The sequence below is a fragment of the Salvelinus alpinus genome, chromosome 14 (assembly GCF_045679555.1).
Source record: "Salvelinus alpinus chromosome 14, SLU_Salpinus.1, whole genome shotgun sequence".
Classification (NCBI taxonomy): domain Eukaryota; kingdom Metazoa; phylum Chordata; class Actinopteri; order Salmoniformes; family Salmonidae; genus Salvelinus; species Salvelinus alpinus.
The window spans coordinates 32,602,793-32,620,623 of record NC_092099.1 but is presented as its reverse complement, the minus strand read 5'-3'; the positions used below and the strand labels follow the sequence as shown (position 1 = coordinate 32,620,623).

The 17,831-nt window shown below is 44.0% G+C and overlaps 1 protein-coding gene across 2 annotated transcripts in view; it reads right to left on the bottom strand.

The window, feature by feature from the left end:
• The window catches only part of LOC139538807 (ephrin type-A receptor 3-like), a 148,451-nt gene that overhangs the window by 118,514 nt on the left and 12,106 nt on the right, over window positions 1–17,831 (bottom strand). For both annotated transcript variants that reach the window (XM_071341261.1, XM_071341259.1), the window contains exons 2-3: window positions 15,702–15,766; window positions 2,569–3,229 (exon numbers count right to left, since the gene is read on the bottom strand). In XM_071341261.1, the coding sequence (XP_071197362.1) occupies window positions 2,569–3,229; window positions 15,702–15,766 (726 nt within the window). The remainder of the gene's footprint in view (window positions 1–2,568; window positions 3,230–15,701; window positions 15,767–17,831) is intronic.

The following is a 17,831-nucleotide window of genomic DNA, read 5'->3' as shown; positions in this document are numbered from 1 at the left end:
AGGACAGTGTCACTCCACTCCACTGGGCGACAATGTCTGTCCACAAAACTGCACTGAACTCCTGTTTGTTACTAGCATGATAAGGTGAGGTGTCTACCCATCATCTCTCTACGGCTGAAGCAGATACAGCCTATTACAAGGTTGAGATCCAGTTAAGTGAGACCCTCCTGAGTGAGGTGACCTTCAGTGCTCAGACAACGTTACATTACTGGCAAAGGACTTTAAGTACATTGAACTTTGCTCTTAACGCTAGCAGACAATGCTTGAATGCACACACACACACACACACACACACACACACACACACACACACACACACACACACACACACACACACACACGTGTGTGCACACACAAAGAAACACACACATATACACTGAAACACACCACATATACACCGAAACACACCACATATACACCGAAACACACCACATATACACCGAAACACACACATATACACTGAAACACACCACATATACACTGAAACACACCACATATACACTGAAACACACCACATATACACCGAAGCACACCACATATACACCGAAACACACCACATATACACTGAAACACACCACATATACACCGAAGCACACCACATATACACTGAAACACACCACATATACACCGAAGCACACCACATATACACCAAAACACACCACATATACACCGAAACACACCACATATACACTGAACCACAACACATAGGTGGCAGCAGGCTAAAGCCTGTGTAGCTGGACGGAGTGTTTGTGTTCTTTTGAAGCCTCACTATGAAAACATCCCTCAGCTTCACACACATTTCTGAACAAACACACAGAGCTATGGAACGGGATAATTATGACAGTTTAATACAATACCCCACATGCTCTACTAAATCCTTCAAATACACTCTGAGGCCTATACAAACACATAAAAACGCACGCACGGACACACACACACACACACACACACACACACACACACACACACACACACACACACACACACACACACACACACACACACACACACACACACACACACACACACACACACACACACACACACACACACACACACAGCAAAGAGAAATGGAAGACGCTGCATCACTTCTCAAAGAAAACACACTCCATGAAATATTGAGTGAACTATAGCAGTAAAGTGTTTCTCTTCATGGGACTCAGAGTTACACACACTGCTAGGAGAAGTAGGTCTGGGTACCTAAACATTTCCCTGCGTTAGCCACTCTGCTACCCGCCGCACATTACTCTGGCCCCCCAACACTCATCTGTCTGTTAACACTAGGGGCCTGGTGGACGAGCTGCGCACATGGCCCCTCGCTGTCGCTGTTCATGGGGGGCTGTGTGTGTGTGTGTGTCACAGAGCAGCTGTCACAGACTGGCGTAACATAAGCCCTTATTAGACTCCATTAGTCGTCAGTGAAACTAATAAGAGATTGTCAAATACACCCAAACATTCACACTACTCACACTGACAGGAGAGAGAGTGAGAGAGAGAAAGAGAGAGCGAGAGCGCAGCAGGAGGTATTGCCTCACACTACCATTTGTCTGCCTTCCTTTTAAAGGAAAGGAGCTTCTCTCTGTTACCCTTGACACCAGAACTTGACCTATGAGATTGGCTTTGATCTTTCATTAAACTAAACATGACTCATTCATCCTTCCACTCACTCATCCATAGAATAGTGAATGCACAGAGAGTAGATCAATATCTTCACATAGCGCTCAACACAGCACTTTCCCATCTGAAAGGAGAGAAGAGGAGTAGATGGTCTCTTGACGTGTCGGAGCTGTAGTCATTTCTTTGGGCTCCCACTGGATCCAACACACACTATATCACCATATTATAATATCTTTAAACACCATATGATACAACGCCATCTTCTCCAGGCCTATTTCCCAGCCCTGCACCCAAGTCAAAACACCCAAAACACCAGCCCAGTAACCTGTCATGACCCAGTCCTCAGCAGCACACACCCTTCTCTCTGATATCCCCCTCTCTCCATGGCCTCCAACAGCAGACACACCCACAGAGAACTATGATCCTTCCTCTGTTCTGATGAGGTGAGAGAGGAGGAGCTCACTGATATACAGTAACTACTGCAAGCTGGTCCCTCTACCATATAAAACACAGAGCTCCTCTCTCAACCCTCATACACACATACATCCCGTATCTGGTTTCTAGTGGTAGAGCAAAGGCCAGAGATGGCCGACAGATATAAGGTGTGTGTACATATGCAGTAGATCAGGAGTTTACCACAGCTGAAACCACACTTTCAAAACATTACAAGGTACTGTACACACTCAGAGCCTATGTTGAAGTTACTGTATATTTCAGCAATGGAGTGGGAGGGAGGTGAAAGAGAGAGATAAAATAAAGGGGAGAGAGAGGGGGAGAAAGAGAGAGATAAAATAAAGGGGAGAGAGAGGGGGAGAAAGAGAGAGATAAAATAAAGGGGAGAGAGAGGGGGAGAAAGAGAGAGATAAAATAAAGGGGAGAGAGAGGGGGAGAAAGAAGTAGAAAAAGAAAGAAGGAAATGCATTCAGTGAACATTATGACGCTGTGTCTTACCTTGGCAGGAGCTCCCTCTGTCCTCATAGCCAACGTTACACAGACACTTCCCTATGGGCACTAGCCACTCCCCCTCTGTACTACAGTACATACGCGGTGGCTCCTCCTCCTTGGAGTGATTGACACACGAGCCCTTCACCTCCACCAATGACTGAGAGTCCATGGGCACCGTGTCAGGGAAGGAGGCCAAGTTCCTCACAATGAATGGGCACTTCTTAAAGTAGACCCTGACTGACACCAGCGCCACACACGCCCCCACGTCCTGGAACGCCAGGTAGAAGCCCTTCTTGGTAACAGGCCCCACCTCCCGGACCTCCGTGTTGAGCTTCAGGATGCGGTCCCCCAGGTCCATCTGGGTGAAGCTCTCGTCTGCAGCGATGGTGTCGATCTTAGAGAACTGGTGTTCTCTGAAGTGACTGCCCTGGTCCTCATCTGTCTCCATGTACAGCAGGTTGAAGGTCTCCTTGCAGGTCCCCAGGACCAGGGGGATGGAGTTACAGTCTCTCAGGGTGAACTTTAGCTCCACGTAGATCTTCTGGGCCGACTGGCGGGGGATCCAGTTGGTCCTCAGCCAGTTGTTCTGACTGTACTCCATCACGTTACACACCTGGAAGGTCCTGATGGGAGTGTAGTGCTCGTCTACTCCGCTGATCTCCTCCCACTGAGAAGAGAGAGATGGAGGGGGGAGGAAAGAGATGGAGGGGGGAGGAGAGAGATGGAGGGGGGAGGAAAGAGAATGAAGTAATTCATTTTCTAAACACACCAGGATACTCATACATCATGTAGTTTAGTCTCCCTGTCCCAGCGGTTAAACATTGAATCAAAGCTGTGATGAATAGGGAAACACTTGAACAATGGTTATTATTGTGGTTAAAGTGACACGTGTGATAATGTATGGCTTTAAATGCCATTATTCTCCATCAGAGTGAGTGGATAAATGAATGGATAAGTATTTCCTACACACAGAGGCCTGCTCTGGGTAAGAGGAACTTTAGTTTAATGATGAACGGAGAGTCTGTGTTTTCTATTACAATAATAGTGATTTATTTGGCAACCAACAGCATTCATAATTTCTCTCCTTTTAACCCTCTCTTTCTCTCTCTCAAGGCCTCTACTAAAGCCAGGTATTCTTTTCATACACGTCTTCCACATATGGAAGTCTCTTTACAGCATTAGAGAGGACTCTTTCTCCTCTTCATTCCACAGAACTTTAGCTTCCACTCCTAAGAGGAGCAGCTACTCAGCTGCAATCCCTGGCGCAAGGTTAGGAACAAACTTCTCCCTCTCTCTCTGAAAGGAGATCACTGTGGGATGTAGGAACCAGGATTTATACTATTATAACTTTATACCTTCATGTACAGCGATATGATGCAAATTAAAATAGATCAAATTTGACTCAGTGATTGCTCTTTCCACTAATACTGTCTTGGTATGACTTCCCTCTGGGATGCACACACACTGGAATACACACACACACACACACACACACACACACACACACACACACACACACACACACACACACACACACACACACACACACACACACACACACACACACACACACACAGGCATGCCAGTGTGGTTAGAGAGGGAACCAGGGGTTAGAAATTAAATCCAGGTGGCAGCGCAGAGTAACTGAGACTTGTGGTGTGTGTGTGTGTGTGTGTGTGTGTGTGTGTGTGTGTGTGTGTGTGTGTGTGTGTGTGTGTGTGTGTGTGTGTGTGTGTGTGTGTGTGTGTGTGTGTGTGTGTGTGTGTGTGTGTGTGTGTGTGTGTGTGTGTGTGTGTGTGTGTGTGTGTGTGTGTGTGTGTGTGTGTGTGTGTGAGAGAGAGTTATCCTATTCCAGAGAATGGCTGTGCTTTAAACCAGTGCTGCCAAAACATATGAAAATGTTTATATGATGTGCAGCTCATACACAGGAGAATAGCATATTACATGGACCATCCCCTACCATACATGACATCATTCTGACAAACTTCACCCCTCCCTCGCTCCTTTCCACTCTTTCTTCCTCTCTTTCTGCATCTCTCTTTGACACACACACAACATGAGATGTCATCTCTCAACTGCACAGTCTCTCGCTCCTCTCCAGCTCTGATGATGACAGTGGGCTTGTATAATTATCTCTTTGCAGTACTGATACCAACAAGGGGGAGAGAGGGGGGGGGGGGGGGGGTAGAGAGAGGGAGAGAGATAAAGAGAGGGAGAAATGAAATGGGGAAACCAGTTGGTATGTTTGGCAAAGCCCTAACCCTACACCCATGTGTGCATTGGCTAATGAGGCCAATGAGGCCAATGAGGCCAATGAGCACACACACACACACACACACACACACACACACACACACACACACACACACACACACACACACACACACACACACACACACACACACACACACACACACACACACACCTCTGGCAGCGGGGCAGTGAGAGAGGAGAGCTGGTGTTTCAGAGAGAGAGATATGTAATAACCTTATAATCCTTCTCCTGATCACGTTAAAGTGGAATTACATTGGTTAGACAAGACTGTCATGTCTACAGCCCTGTAGTAGTATTATATACATGACCTCTGTGATTTAGCCTTCACACACACACACACACACACACACACACACACACACACACACACACACACACACACACACACACACACACACACACACACACACACACACACACACACACACACACACACACACACACATTGTACGTATAAGTACACACACTTTCACACACTTTCACACACACACACACACACACACACACAGTTTCTCAGTTTCTATACTCTTCCTCTTCATGTAAATGCCTATGAGGTCAGAATGACAGAGTTACTGGGTTTCCATTATTGAAGAGCGAGAGTGGGGGGAGGGAGAGAGAGAGAGAGAGTGGGGGGAGGGGGAGAGAGAGAGAGGGACGAGGGGGAGAGAGAGAGAGGGACGAGGGGGAGAGAGAGTGGGGGAAGAGAGAGAGAGTGGAGGGGGAGGGAGAGAGAGAGTGGGGGAGGAGAGAGAGTGGGGGGAGGGAGAGAGAGAGTGGGGGAGGAGAGAGAGAGTGGGGGGAGAGAGAGAGAGAGAGAGTGGGGGAGGGGGAGAGAGAGAGAGAGCGGGAGAGAGAGTGGGGGAGGGGAGAGAGAGAGAGAGTGGGGGGAGGGGGAGAGAGAGAGAGCGGGAGAGAGAGTGGGGGAGGAGAGAGAGAGTGGGGGGAGGGAGAGAGAGAGTGGCAAACAAACAAACAAACAAACCAAAACAAAGGCAAAGTCTTCTCATGCTTTGTTGATTTCAAAAAAGCCTTCGACTCAATTTGGCATGCGGGTCTGCTATACAAATTAATGGAAAGATGTGTTGGGGGAAAAACATACGACATTATAAAATCCATGTACACAAACAACAAGTGTGCGGTTAAAATAGGCATAAAAAACACACACATGTCTTCCCACAGGGCCGTGGGGTGAGACAGGGATGCAGCTTAAGCCCCACCCTCTTCAACACATACATCAACGAATTGGCGAGGGCGCTAGAAAAGTCTGCAGCACCCAGCCTCACCCTACTAGAATCTGAAGTCAAAGGTCTACTGTTTGCTGATGATCTGGTGCTTCTGTCCCAGCCAAGGAGGGCCTACAGAGCACCTAGATCTTCTGCACAGATTCTGTCAGACCTGGCCCCTGACAGTAAATCTCAGTAAGACAAAAAGAATGGTGTTCCAAAAAAGGTCCAGTTGCCAGGACCACAAATACAAATTCCATCTAGACACTGTTGCCCTAGAGCACACAAAAAACTATACATACCTTGGCCTAAACATCAGTGCCACAGGTAACTTCCACAAAACTGTGAACGATCTGAGACACAAGTCAAGAAGGGCATTCTATACCATCAAAAGGAACATAAAATTTGACAAAAATACTAAAAATACTTGAATCAGTTATAGAATCCATTGCCCTTTATGGTTGTGGCGTCTGGGGTCCGCTCACCAACCAAGAATTCACAAAATGGGACAAACACCAAATTGAGACTGCATGCAGAATTCTGCAAAAATATCCTCCGTGTACAACGTAGAACACCAAATAATGCATGCAGAGCAGAATTAGGCCGATACCCGCTAATTATCAAAATCCAGAATAGAGCCGTTAAATTCTAAAACCACCTAAAAGGAAGCAATTCCCAAACCTTCCATAACAAAGCCATCACCTACAGAGAGATGAACCTGGAGAAGAGTCCCCTAAGCAAGCTGGTCCTGGGGCTCTGTTCACAAACACAAACGCACCCCACACAATTAGACCCAACCAAATCACAAGAAAACAAAAAGATAATTACTTGACACATTGGAAAGAATTAACAAAAAAACTGAGCAAACTAGAATGCTGTTTGGCCCTAAACAGAGAGTACACAGTGGCAGAATACCTGACCACTGTGACTGACACAAACTTAAGGACAGCTTTGACTATGTACAGACTCAGTGAGCATAGCCTTGCTATTGAGAAAGGCCACTGTAGGCAGACCTGACTCTGAAGAGAAGACAGGCTATGTGCACACTGCCCACAAAATGAGGTGGAAACTGAGTTGCACTTCCTAACCTCCTGCCAAATGTATGACCATATTAGAGACACATATTTTCCTCAGATTACACAGATCGACAAAGAATTTGAAAACAAACCCGATTTTGATAAACTCCCATATCTACTGGGTGAAATACCACAGTATGCAATCACAGCAGCAAGATTTGTGACCTGTTGCCACAAGAAAAGGTCAACCAGTGAAGAACAAACACCATTGTAAATACAACCAATATTTATGCTTATTTATTTTCCCTTTTGAACTTCAACCATTTGTACATCGTTACAACACTGTATATAGACATAATTTGACATTTGTAATGTCTTATTCTTTTGGTACTTCTGTGAGTGTAATGTTTACTGTTAATTTTTATTGTTTATTTCACTTTTGTATATTATCTACCTCACTTGCTTTGGCAATGTAAACATATGTTTCCCATGCCAATAAAGCCCCTTGAATGAACGAGAGAATTGAGAGAGAGAGAGAGAGAGAGAGAGTGGGGGAGGGAGAGAGAGAGAGTGGGGGGAGGGAGGGAGGGAGGGAGGGAGGGAGGGAGGGAGGGAGGGAGGGAGGGAGGGAGGGAGGGAGGGAGGGAGGGAGGGAGGGAGGGAGGGAAAAATTACTGTATAAAATTTATAATTCAAATTCTGAGGTATATTGTATGCTCCCAAAAATTTAGACATTTTATTATTTTATACTAATACAAAATGATTGACACCCCTGTTTTCAATACCTTTCAATACCTCACCTTGCAACGATAACGGCACTGAGCCTTTTCTTCTGAGCTGGAGAACACATTGGGAGGGACCTTAGACCATTCCTCTATACAGAATCCTTCTAGATATTTGGACATTCCTTCGTCTGCGGTTATTAACTGCCCTCTTTAAATCAAACCACAGGTTTTCAATAGGTTTTAAGTCCGGAGACTGAGTTGGCCATTTAAAAACGTAGATTTTGTGACCAATTAATATCAAGATACACCACCATATTTTACATGGTGTGCATGGCCAAAGAGCTCTATCTTCATATCGTCTGACCAAAGCACCGGTTCCAATCCATGTACCAACGCAGTTAAGCCAACTCCAGGTGTTTACATTTATTGGATAACATGAAAATAAAGCTCTTTGGCCACGCACACCAGTGGTGTGTTTAGAGTCGAAATGAGAATACATCAGCAGAAATGAACCTACTGTAAAATATGGTGGTGGATCTTTGATGTTATGGGGCTATTTTGCTTCAACTGGTCCTGGGGCCTTTGTTAAAAGCCCCTAGAGTAGATGTCCATGCGAAAAAATCGTTTTAACATAATAATAAATAATTAAAAAATCTCATCAAAATCCATCTGTTTCAGCTAGAGATATCTGTTTTTTGCATGGGCATCGTCTCAATCTACCGCACTAGTCAATGTCGGCCTTCCACATCTGTGGTGGAAGGAAGCAGAGCTACAGTGGTGTTTGTCAGGCCAGGAGACATCCCGAAAATCAGTCTTCTCATGAAAACGTCTGTAGCGTCCGAACGGTTTGGGCTACACACTAGTATGACTACCCCTGACCTCTGACCCCAGGTCACAACTGTGGGGGGGTCATAGGGAGGTCAGTGTGTGAACTTGCCCCTGGCTGAGAGGAGGATAAGGGCTCTGTGATCTGTGCTGTAGGTAGAACAGGCTGCAGCAGTAAAACCGGGGGGAACCTGAGACACTGAGGCTGGTCCACCTAAGGACCACATCAGACACTCTGACAAACTAACCAATCAGCAGTCTGCACAGGGCACTTCAAAGGACTGAGGGATAGCTTCAGTCAAATGACACATTTAGACACATTTACAACAAATTTGGTTGTTTCCTTGTTTTTTTGTGATAAATAATATCAACGCTTGTTCCTGAACACTATTTCGTGCACCATATGTATTTTTATAGTTCAAATACATGCATTCAAGGGTTTAGAAACTAAATGGAGTTTGACTGCTGATATTGATGGCTGTGACCCAACACAGAAGGTCAAAGTGGTGAAACCTGAAGCGCCATTGATCTGACTAGTGTCCAATAATGAGTCGGTTTCAGCTGTTAGATTGAGACACAAATCATCGGGAGAGGTGGAAAACCCCTCTCTATTTCTTTATTTCTTTCTCTCTCTTTTTCTCCATTCCCACAGCCTGGCGGTAGCCACCAAAGAGAAGAGCAGAGCGGAGAGCAGCTTTAGTTTCCTGCTCTGGGTCGCCGTGACAACTGCACCACATCAGTCAGAAGCTTTTCATCACAGCTTTGACCAGAGAGAAACCATAACACACTCTACACCCCTCCTCCAAACCCCTTTATATCCCCCCTATAGTCCCCCACTATAGCAGCCTCTCTCCAAGCCCCACCATGTGCTAATCTCTCGTTTATGGATGGGCTTTCTCTTCTCTCCCAGTGCAGCTGGGGACCTCTCACTCTGTCAGTCAGTCAGTATGTATTTGGGGGAAATATGGTGCTATGGTGACTAAATGAGTTTGGATATTACAATACGTGGAGACTGAGGAGTGGTGGACGCTGGCCAAAAGAGCTGTGCCATTAAGCTCTGGACTGGAGAGCAGTAATGTAGTGTGTCTCTCTGGGATTGGATGAAGCGATGCCAAGAGAGCATAGTGTGTGTAGGGCCAGACCTCAGGCTCCCAGCACCATGTAGAGTTTCTCATTATTCCACACTTCATATGCAGTTGGAGATGAGTTCCTCTTCTGGTTCCTCGGACAATGTGGAATATATCTGTAAATTGGTGAGGGTAAATTGCTAGGGATTTCTTCTTTCAAAGATGTGAAAAGATGTGAAACGTGAGATTATGACACATCCTAACAACGTGTCATAAACTCTTAATCTACAGTGCAATCGGAAAGTATTCAGACCTCTTGACTTTTACCACATTTTGTTACGTTACAGCCTTATTTAAAAATGTATTCAATTGTTTTTTCCCCCTCATCAATCTACACACAATACCCCATTTTTGGGCAAATGTATTAAAAATAAAAAACAGAAAAACCTTATTTACATAAGGATTCAGACCCTTTGCTATGAAACTCGAAATTGAGCTCAGGTGCATCCTGTTTCCATTGATCATCCTTGAGATGTTTCTACAACTTTATTGGAGTCTACCTGTGGTTGTAACGGCTGTCTATCTCTTCCTCCTCATCTGACGAGGAGAGGCGAGAAGGATCGGAGGACCAATACGCAGAGTGGTAAGTTTCCATGTTTTAATATAATCCACGAAAACAAGACACAATACAAAATAACAAAAGTACTAACCGAAACAGTCCCATGTGGCAACAAACACTGACACAGAAGACAAACACCCACAAACCAACAGTGAAAACAGGCAACCTAAATATGGCTCCCAATCAGAGACAATGCAAAACACCTGCCTCTGATTGAGAACCATATCAGGCTAAATGAACAAACCTAAACATAGAAAAGAATAACATAGACTGCCCACCCCAACTCACGCCCTGACCATACTAAATAAAGACAAAACAAAGGAAAATAACAGTCAGAATGTGACAGTGGTAAAATAAATTGATTGAACATGATTTGGAAAGGCACACACCTGTCTATATAAGGTCCCACAGTTGACAGTGCATGTCAGAGCAAAAACCAAGCCATGAGGTCGAAGGAATTGTCCGTAGAGCTCAGAGACAGGATTGTGTCGAGGCACAGATCTGGGGAAGGGTACCAAAAAAATTCTGGATTGAAGGTCCCCAAGAAAACAGTGGCCTCCATCATTCTTAAATGGAAGAAGTTTGGAACCACCAAGACTCTTCCTAGAGCTGGCCACCCGGCCAAACTGAGCAATCGGGGAAGAAGGGCCTTGGTCAGGTAGGTGACCAAAAACCCAATGGTCACTCTGACAGAGCTCCAGAGTTCCTCTGTGAAGATGGGAGAACCTTCCAGAAGGACAACCATCTCTGTAGCACTCCACCAATCAAGCTTTTATGGTAAAGTTGCCAGACAGAAGCCACTCCCGCTTGGAGTTTGCCAAAAGCACCTAAAGGGCTTCTCAGACCATGAGAAACAAGAATCTCTGGTCTGATGAAACCAACATTGAACTCTTTGGCCTGAATGCCAAGCGTCACGTCTGGAGGAAACCTGGCACCATCCCTACGGTGAAGCATGGTGGTGACAGCATCATGCTGTGGGGATGGTTTTCAGTGGCAGGGACTGGGAGACTAGTCAGGATCGACGGAAAGATGAATGGAGCAATGTACAGAGGGATCCTTGATGAAAACCTGCTTCAGAGCGCTCAGGACAACAACCCTAAGCACAGCCAAGACCTAAAAATAGCTGCAGCAACACTCAACATCCAACCTGCCAGAGCTTGAGAGGATCTGCAGAGAAGAATGGGAGAAACTCCACAAATACAGGTGTGCTAAGCTTTTATCGTCACACCCAAGAAGACTGTAATCGCTGTAATCGCTGCCAAAGGTGCTTCAACAAAGTACTGAGTAAAGGGTCTGAATACTTATGCAAATATGATATTTCCATTTTTTATTTGTAATAAATTAGCAAAAATAAATCTAATAACCTGCTTTTACGTCGTCATTATGGAGTATTGTGTGTGTAGATTGATGAGGGAAAAAACGATTTACTCTATTTTAGAATAAGGCTGTAACGTAACAAAATGTGGAAAAAGTCAAGGGGTGCATTGTACATTACTGACCATTACCCACACCCCAGGGCTATGACTGTGAGTCAGAATGAGGCAGGTGTGCACAGTGCGGTTAGGGTACCGTTTTTACTGTAACACTGAAGCATTTTGTGCTGTAACACCGGGTAGCACTTTGCTTACAGCGGCAGAAGACCAGGGGCCCATCTGTCACTGTCAACGTCTGTGTGTGTGTGTGTGTGTGTGTGTGTGTGTGTGTGTGTGTGTGTGTGTGTGTGTGTGTGTGTGTGTGTGTGTGCGTGCGTGCGTGCGTGCGTGCGTGCGTGCGTGCGTGCGTGCGTGCGTGCGTGCGTGCGTGCGTGTGTGTGTGTGGCCCCCATGCCACTGCGTTATCAGAAATCATTTCAGAGGGTCTGGCTCTCACGGCAAAATGCTTATCTGCCCCCGTCAGCCAACGACGTGAGTAATTATCCATGATTCACCTTGAGGACTTGATCAGCACTCTTTCTCGCTCCTACCGCCCTCTTTTCAGAAAGACATTGGTTTCCGCATAATATTCAGTGTACCATATGATAATCAAACCCATTCTCTGCCTTTTAAAAATGTTCTGAACCTGTCTAACTTTACATAGAGGAGTTCCCACTCTCAAAGGTCATGTCAATTACACAAACTGGGCCTCAAACCTGGGCCTAAATAAACATGAGACATTAAAAGTCAGTGTTCGGTAAGTGTGTTTGGTTCAACCTTATAAAGTAACCTCTAAGTTTTCTAGTGCTGGTAGTTAATATATGGCTGGGGGAAACCAAGGCTGGCAGCTCTATGGAACGAATTAGTGGATTACCTTCAGCTCCAGCCAGCCAGTAACTCTAACACTTAAAGTTCAGAGGAGGGATTGGCTGCAGGAGACTGCAAGGCCAGTAGTGCAACTGGTAGACAAATAAACACAGAACCACACAGACATACATACTACACACACACACACCCACAACCACAACCACGCACACACACACAGACTATGGCAGAGGTAGAGACACAGGAGGATGTAGGTGGATTAGGGAAGGGAAGGAAGTCGTGCTGTTTGGTGTTGTTTTGATTGCTGTGTTGAGATACTAAGTTAGCTGGGTTTTATTAACGTGTTGTTTGATTGCTGTGTTGAGATACTAAGTTAGCTGGGTTTTATTAACGTGTTGTTTGATTGCTGTGATGAGATACTAAGTTAGCTGGGTTTTATTAACGTGTTGTTTGATTGCTGTGTTGAGATACTAAGTTAGCTGGGTTTTATTAACGTGTTGTTTGATTGCTGTGTTGAGATACTAAGTTAGTTGGGTTTTATTAACGTGTTGTTTGATTGCTGTGTTGAGATACTAAGTTAGCTGGGTTTTATTAACGTGTTGTTTGATTGCTGTGTTGAGATACTAAGTTAGCTGGGTTTTATTAACGTGTTTTTTGATTGCTGTGTTGAGATACTAAGTTAGCTGGGTTTTATTAACGTGTTGTTTGATTGCTGTGTTGAGATACTGAGTTAGTTGGGTTTTATTAACGTGTTGTTTGATTGCTGTGTTGAGATACTAAGTTAGCTGGGTTTTATTAACGTGTTGTTTGATTGCTGTGTTGAGATACTAAGTTAGCTGGGTTTTATTAACGTGTTGTTTGATTGCTGTGTTGAGATACTAAGTTAGCTGGGTTTTATTTGTCACGCCCTGGCCTTAGTATTCTTTGTTTTCTTTATTATTTTAGTTAGGTCAGGGTGTGACATGGGGAATGTTTGTGTTTTGTCGTTTTGGGTGGTTATATGGTAAAGGGGGTGTTGGGTTTAGTGTATGAGTTTTGTGTTGAGTGAATGTTTCTAGGTATGTCTATGGTTGAGTGTATGTTTCTAGGTATGTCTATGGTTGCCTGAGTGGTTCTCAATCAGAGACAGATGTCTTTCATTTGTCTCTGATTGGGAGCCATATTTAAGGCAGCCATAGGCATCATGCATTTGTGGGTAATTGTCTATGTGTAGTGTTTGTGTCAGCACTATTTTTCTATATAGCTTCACGGTCGTCTGTTTGTTATTTTGTTAGTTTGTGTATAGTGTTCGTTTCGTGGTTTTCTCTCTTCTAATAAAAGAAGATGTATTTTTCACACGCTGCGCCTTGGTCCAATCTCTCACCGCAAGACGATCGTGACATTATTAACGTGTTGTTTGATTGCTGTGATGAGATACTAAGTTAGCTGGGTTTTATTAACGTGTTGTTTGATTGCTGTGTTGAGATACTAAGTTAGCTGGGTTTTATTAACGTGTTGTTTGATTGCTGTGTTGAGATACTAAGTTAGCTGGGTTTTATTAACGTGTTGTTTGATTGCTGTGTTGAGATACTAAGTTAGCTGGGTTTTATTAACGTGTTGTTTGATTGCTGTGTTGAGATACTAAGTTAGCTGGGTTTTATTAACGTGTTGTTTGATTGCTGTGTTGAGATACTAAGTTAGCTGGGTTTTATTAACGTGTTGTTTGATTGCTGTGTTGAGATACTAAGTTAGCTGGGTTTTATTAACGTGTTGTTTGATTGCTGTGTTGAGATACTAGGTTAGCTGGGTTTTATTAACGTGTTGTTTGATTGCTGTGTTGAGATACTAAGTTAGCTGGGTTTTATTAACGTGTTGTTTGATTGCTGTGTTGAGATACTAAGTTAGCTGAGTTTTATTAACGTGTTGTTTGATTGCTGTGTTGAGATACTAAGTTAGCTGGGTTTTATTAACGTGTTGTTTGATTGCTGTGTTGAGATACTAAGTTAGCTGGGTTTTATTAACGTGTTGTTTGATTGCTGTGTTGAAATACTAAGTTAGCTGGGTTTTATTAACATGTGTTGTTGCTCTGTTGTTGCCAACAATTCAAACCATATTATAAGCTGACCCTCCTCTTCTTTAACAAAATGAAGAAATGCAATCTGTCTCCCTATCCCACCCATATGGTGAGTCTATCACCTACTTAACCTATGTGTAGGTTAATACCACTTGGGGGGGTACTAAGCTAACATATGGAATAGTTTTAAGATGGTCATATCATGGATCATTTAGCTATTTGATTTTGAGTTTTAAGATGCCTTTAGGTATATTTTAAGAATTTTTTATTAAATATAGAATTTGGCCTTTACTTTTATAACACATAGAAACGCATTGAATAACACATTCAGAAATAGCAACAACAACAACAACAAAAAAGAGATATAAGAAAGCTCAGGAAATATATATATTTTTTTGGACACATATTTAAACCCTTATTTTTGTTGGCACAAAACTACCTCCATACTTTCATTAGTTTGTTAGGTTACCTTCAGGCCAGTCCCGTAACACTTGTGGGGGTCGTAGAACATGTTGGTGAGAGTCTCCCCTTTCCATAGTGGGATCATATTAGTTTTGGCTCAAACGGTTCAGACGCTACAGACAGAAGTTGGCACATCGGCGTTACCGGCTCCAGATGAGTCCCGTGACTCTTGTAGGGGTCGTAGAGTAAAAGGGAGAACACCATTGTGTTCATGAGAGTCAGTTTATTGGCCAAACCGTATAGACGTTTTCGTGAGAAGACCAATTTTCGGGATGTCTCCTGGCATGATAAACACCGCTGTAGCTCTGCCTCCTTCACCGTAAACGCGGAAGGCCGACATAGGCGGATGCAGTGGATTGAGATGCAGCCATGCAAAAAAACTGATGTCTCTAGCTTAAACGGACGTATTTTGACTGGGATTCTTTTATTATGTTACTTAGATTTAGACTCTTAAGGATTGTTAATCCCACTTCATTCATAGGATAACAGAAAATAAGATGTGTTTGTATTGTTTGTTTTCAAATGTCCTAAGCACCATTAAAACACTGAAATCTGATGACAGGACAGAATGCTGACAGAGGACAGAATGTGCAGATACTGTATGTGTGCAAGCCATGGGACATGTATGTACTACTCACCCCATGCGATGGGTAGGATATCCATCCCAGCTCCCCCTGGCTGGCTTTGGAGTCCAACAGATTCACTGTAGAGATGAGGAGAGAGAAGAAACAGGGATGAGTGTCGGGATGAGTGCCGGGATGAGTGTCTTATGGGAAAGCAGTTGATTGTGGCAAGCTTGTCTTTGGCACCACTATGTACAGTGGGAATAGAAAGTCACCACCCCCTTTCAAAATGTTCACCTTTTGTTGCCTTACAGCCTGAAATGAAAACACATAAAATTTGACTTTTTACTGCTTTATTTACACACAGTAACCCACAATATCCAAGTGAAAAAAAATATTTAAAAAACTCTATAAAATAATTACAATTAAAACAGTAAAATCCCCTATTTGGGTATGTGAACACCCCCCTTAGAATTGCAATTGCAAACTTGCTGAGGTATAACCAACCACCTTCCAGATCACAAATCAAGTTAATTGGCTTCCATCTATGATCAATTATAGTGACTTTGATTAGTTCAGAATTGCACAACTCAACTGCTTAGTAGTGCAATTCAAAGCAAAGAATACACTATGGGCGGGCGGAAAGGTACTTCAAAAGATCTACGAGATAAAGCTGTGGAAAGGCACAAGTCAGAGGATGGATATAAAAAGATTTCAAAGGCTTTGTCTATCCCTCGGCGCACAGTTATGACCATTATTAAGAAGTGGAAGGTGTATGGCACCACCCAGACCCTGCATAGATCAGGCCGTCCCTCCAAACTGGATGATCGGGCAAGGAGGAGACTGATCAGAGGCTACCAAGAAGCAAATGGCCACTTTGAAGGAGCTTCAGGCCTTTATGGCAAAGACTGGTCAATCTGTGGATGTGACCACAATATCACAAGCTCTCCACGAATCTGGCCTCTATGGGAGGGTGGCAAGAAAAACACCACTCCTCAAAAAAAGCCACATCAAGTCTCGTTTGAGCTTTGCCAAAAAGCACATTGTAGATTCTGAGGCCAAGTGGCAAAAGGTGTTGTGGTCAGATGAGACCAAAATTGAACTTTTTGGCATGAACGCAAAACGATATGTCTGGCGAAAACCCAATACTGTCACACCCTGATCTGTTTCACCTGTCCTCCACCTCCTCCAGGTGTGGCTTATTTTCCCCAGTGTATTTATCCCTGTGTTTCCTGTCTCTCTGTGCCAGTTCATCTTGAATGTCCAAGTCAACCAGTGTTTTTCCTGTGCTCCTGCTTTTTCTATTCTCTTTTTGCTAGTCCTCCCGGTTTTGACCCTTGCCTGTTTCTGGACTCAGTACCCACCTGCCTGACCATTCTGCCTGCCTTGACGACGAGCTTGTCTGACACTCTGTACCTCCTGGACTCTGAACTGGTTTTGACCTTTTGCCTGTCCACGACCATTCTCTTGCCTACCCTTTTTGGATTATAATAAATATCAAAGACTCAAACCATCTGCCTCCCGTGTCTGCATCTGGGTCTCGCCTTGTGCCCTTATGAATACATCTTTCCACCCAAAGAACACCATGTCTACAGTAAAGAACACCATGCCTACAGTAAAGAACACCATGCCTACAATAAAGAACACCATGCCTACAGTAAAGAACACCATGCCTACAGTAAAGAACACCATGCCTACAGTAAAGAACACCATGTCTACAGTAAAGAACACCATGTCTACAGTAAAGAACACCATGTCTACAGTAAAGAACACCATGTCTACAGTAAAGAACACCATGTCTACAGTAAAGAACACCATGGCTACAGTAAAAAACACCATGCCTACAGTAAAGAACACCATGCCTACAGTAAAGAACACCATGTCTACAGTAAAGAACACCATGACTACAGTAAAGAACACCATGCCTACAGTAAAGAACACCATGTCTACAGTAAAGAACACCATGACTACAGTAAAGAACACCATGCCTACAGTAAAGAACACCATGCCTACAGTAAAGAACACCATGTCTACAGTAAAGAACACCATGTCTACAGTAAAGAACACCATGCCTACAGTAAAGAACACCATGCCTACAGTAAAGAACACCATGTCCACAGTAAAGAACACCATGACTACAGTAAAGAACACCATGACTACAGTAAATAACACCATGCCTACAGTAAAGAACACCATGCCTACAGT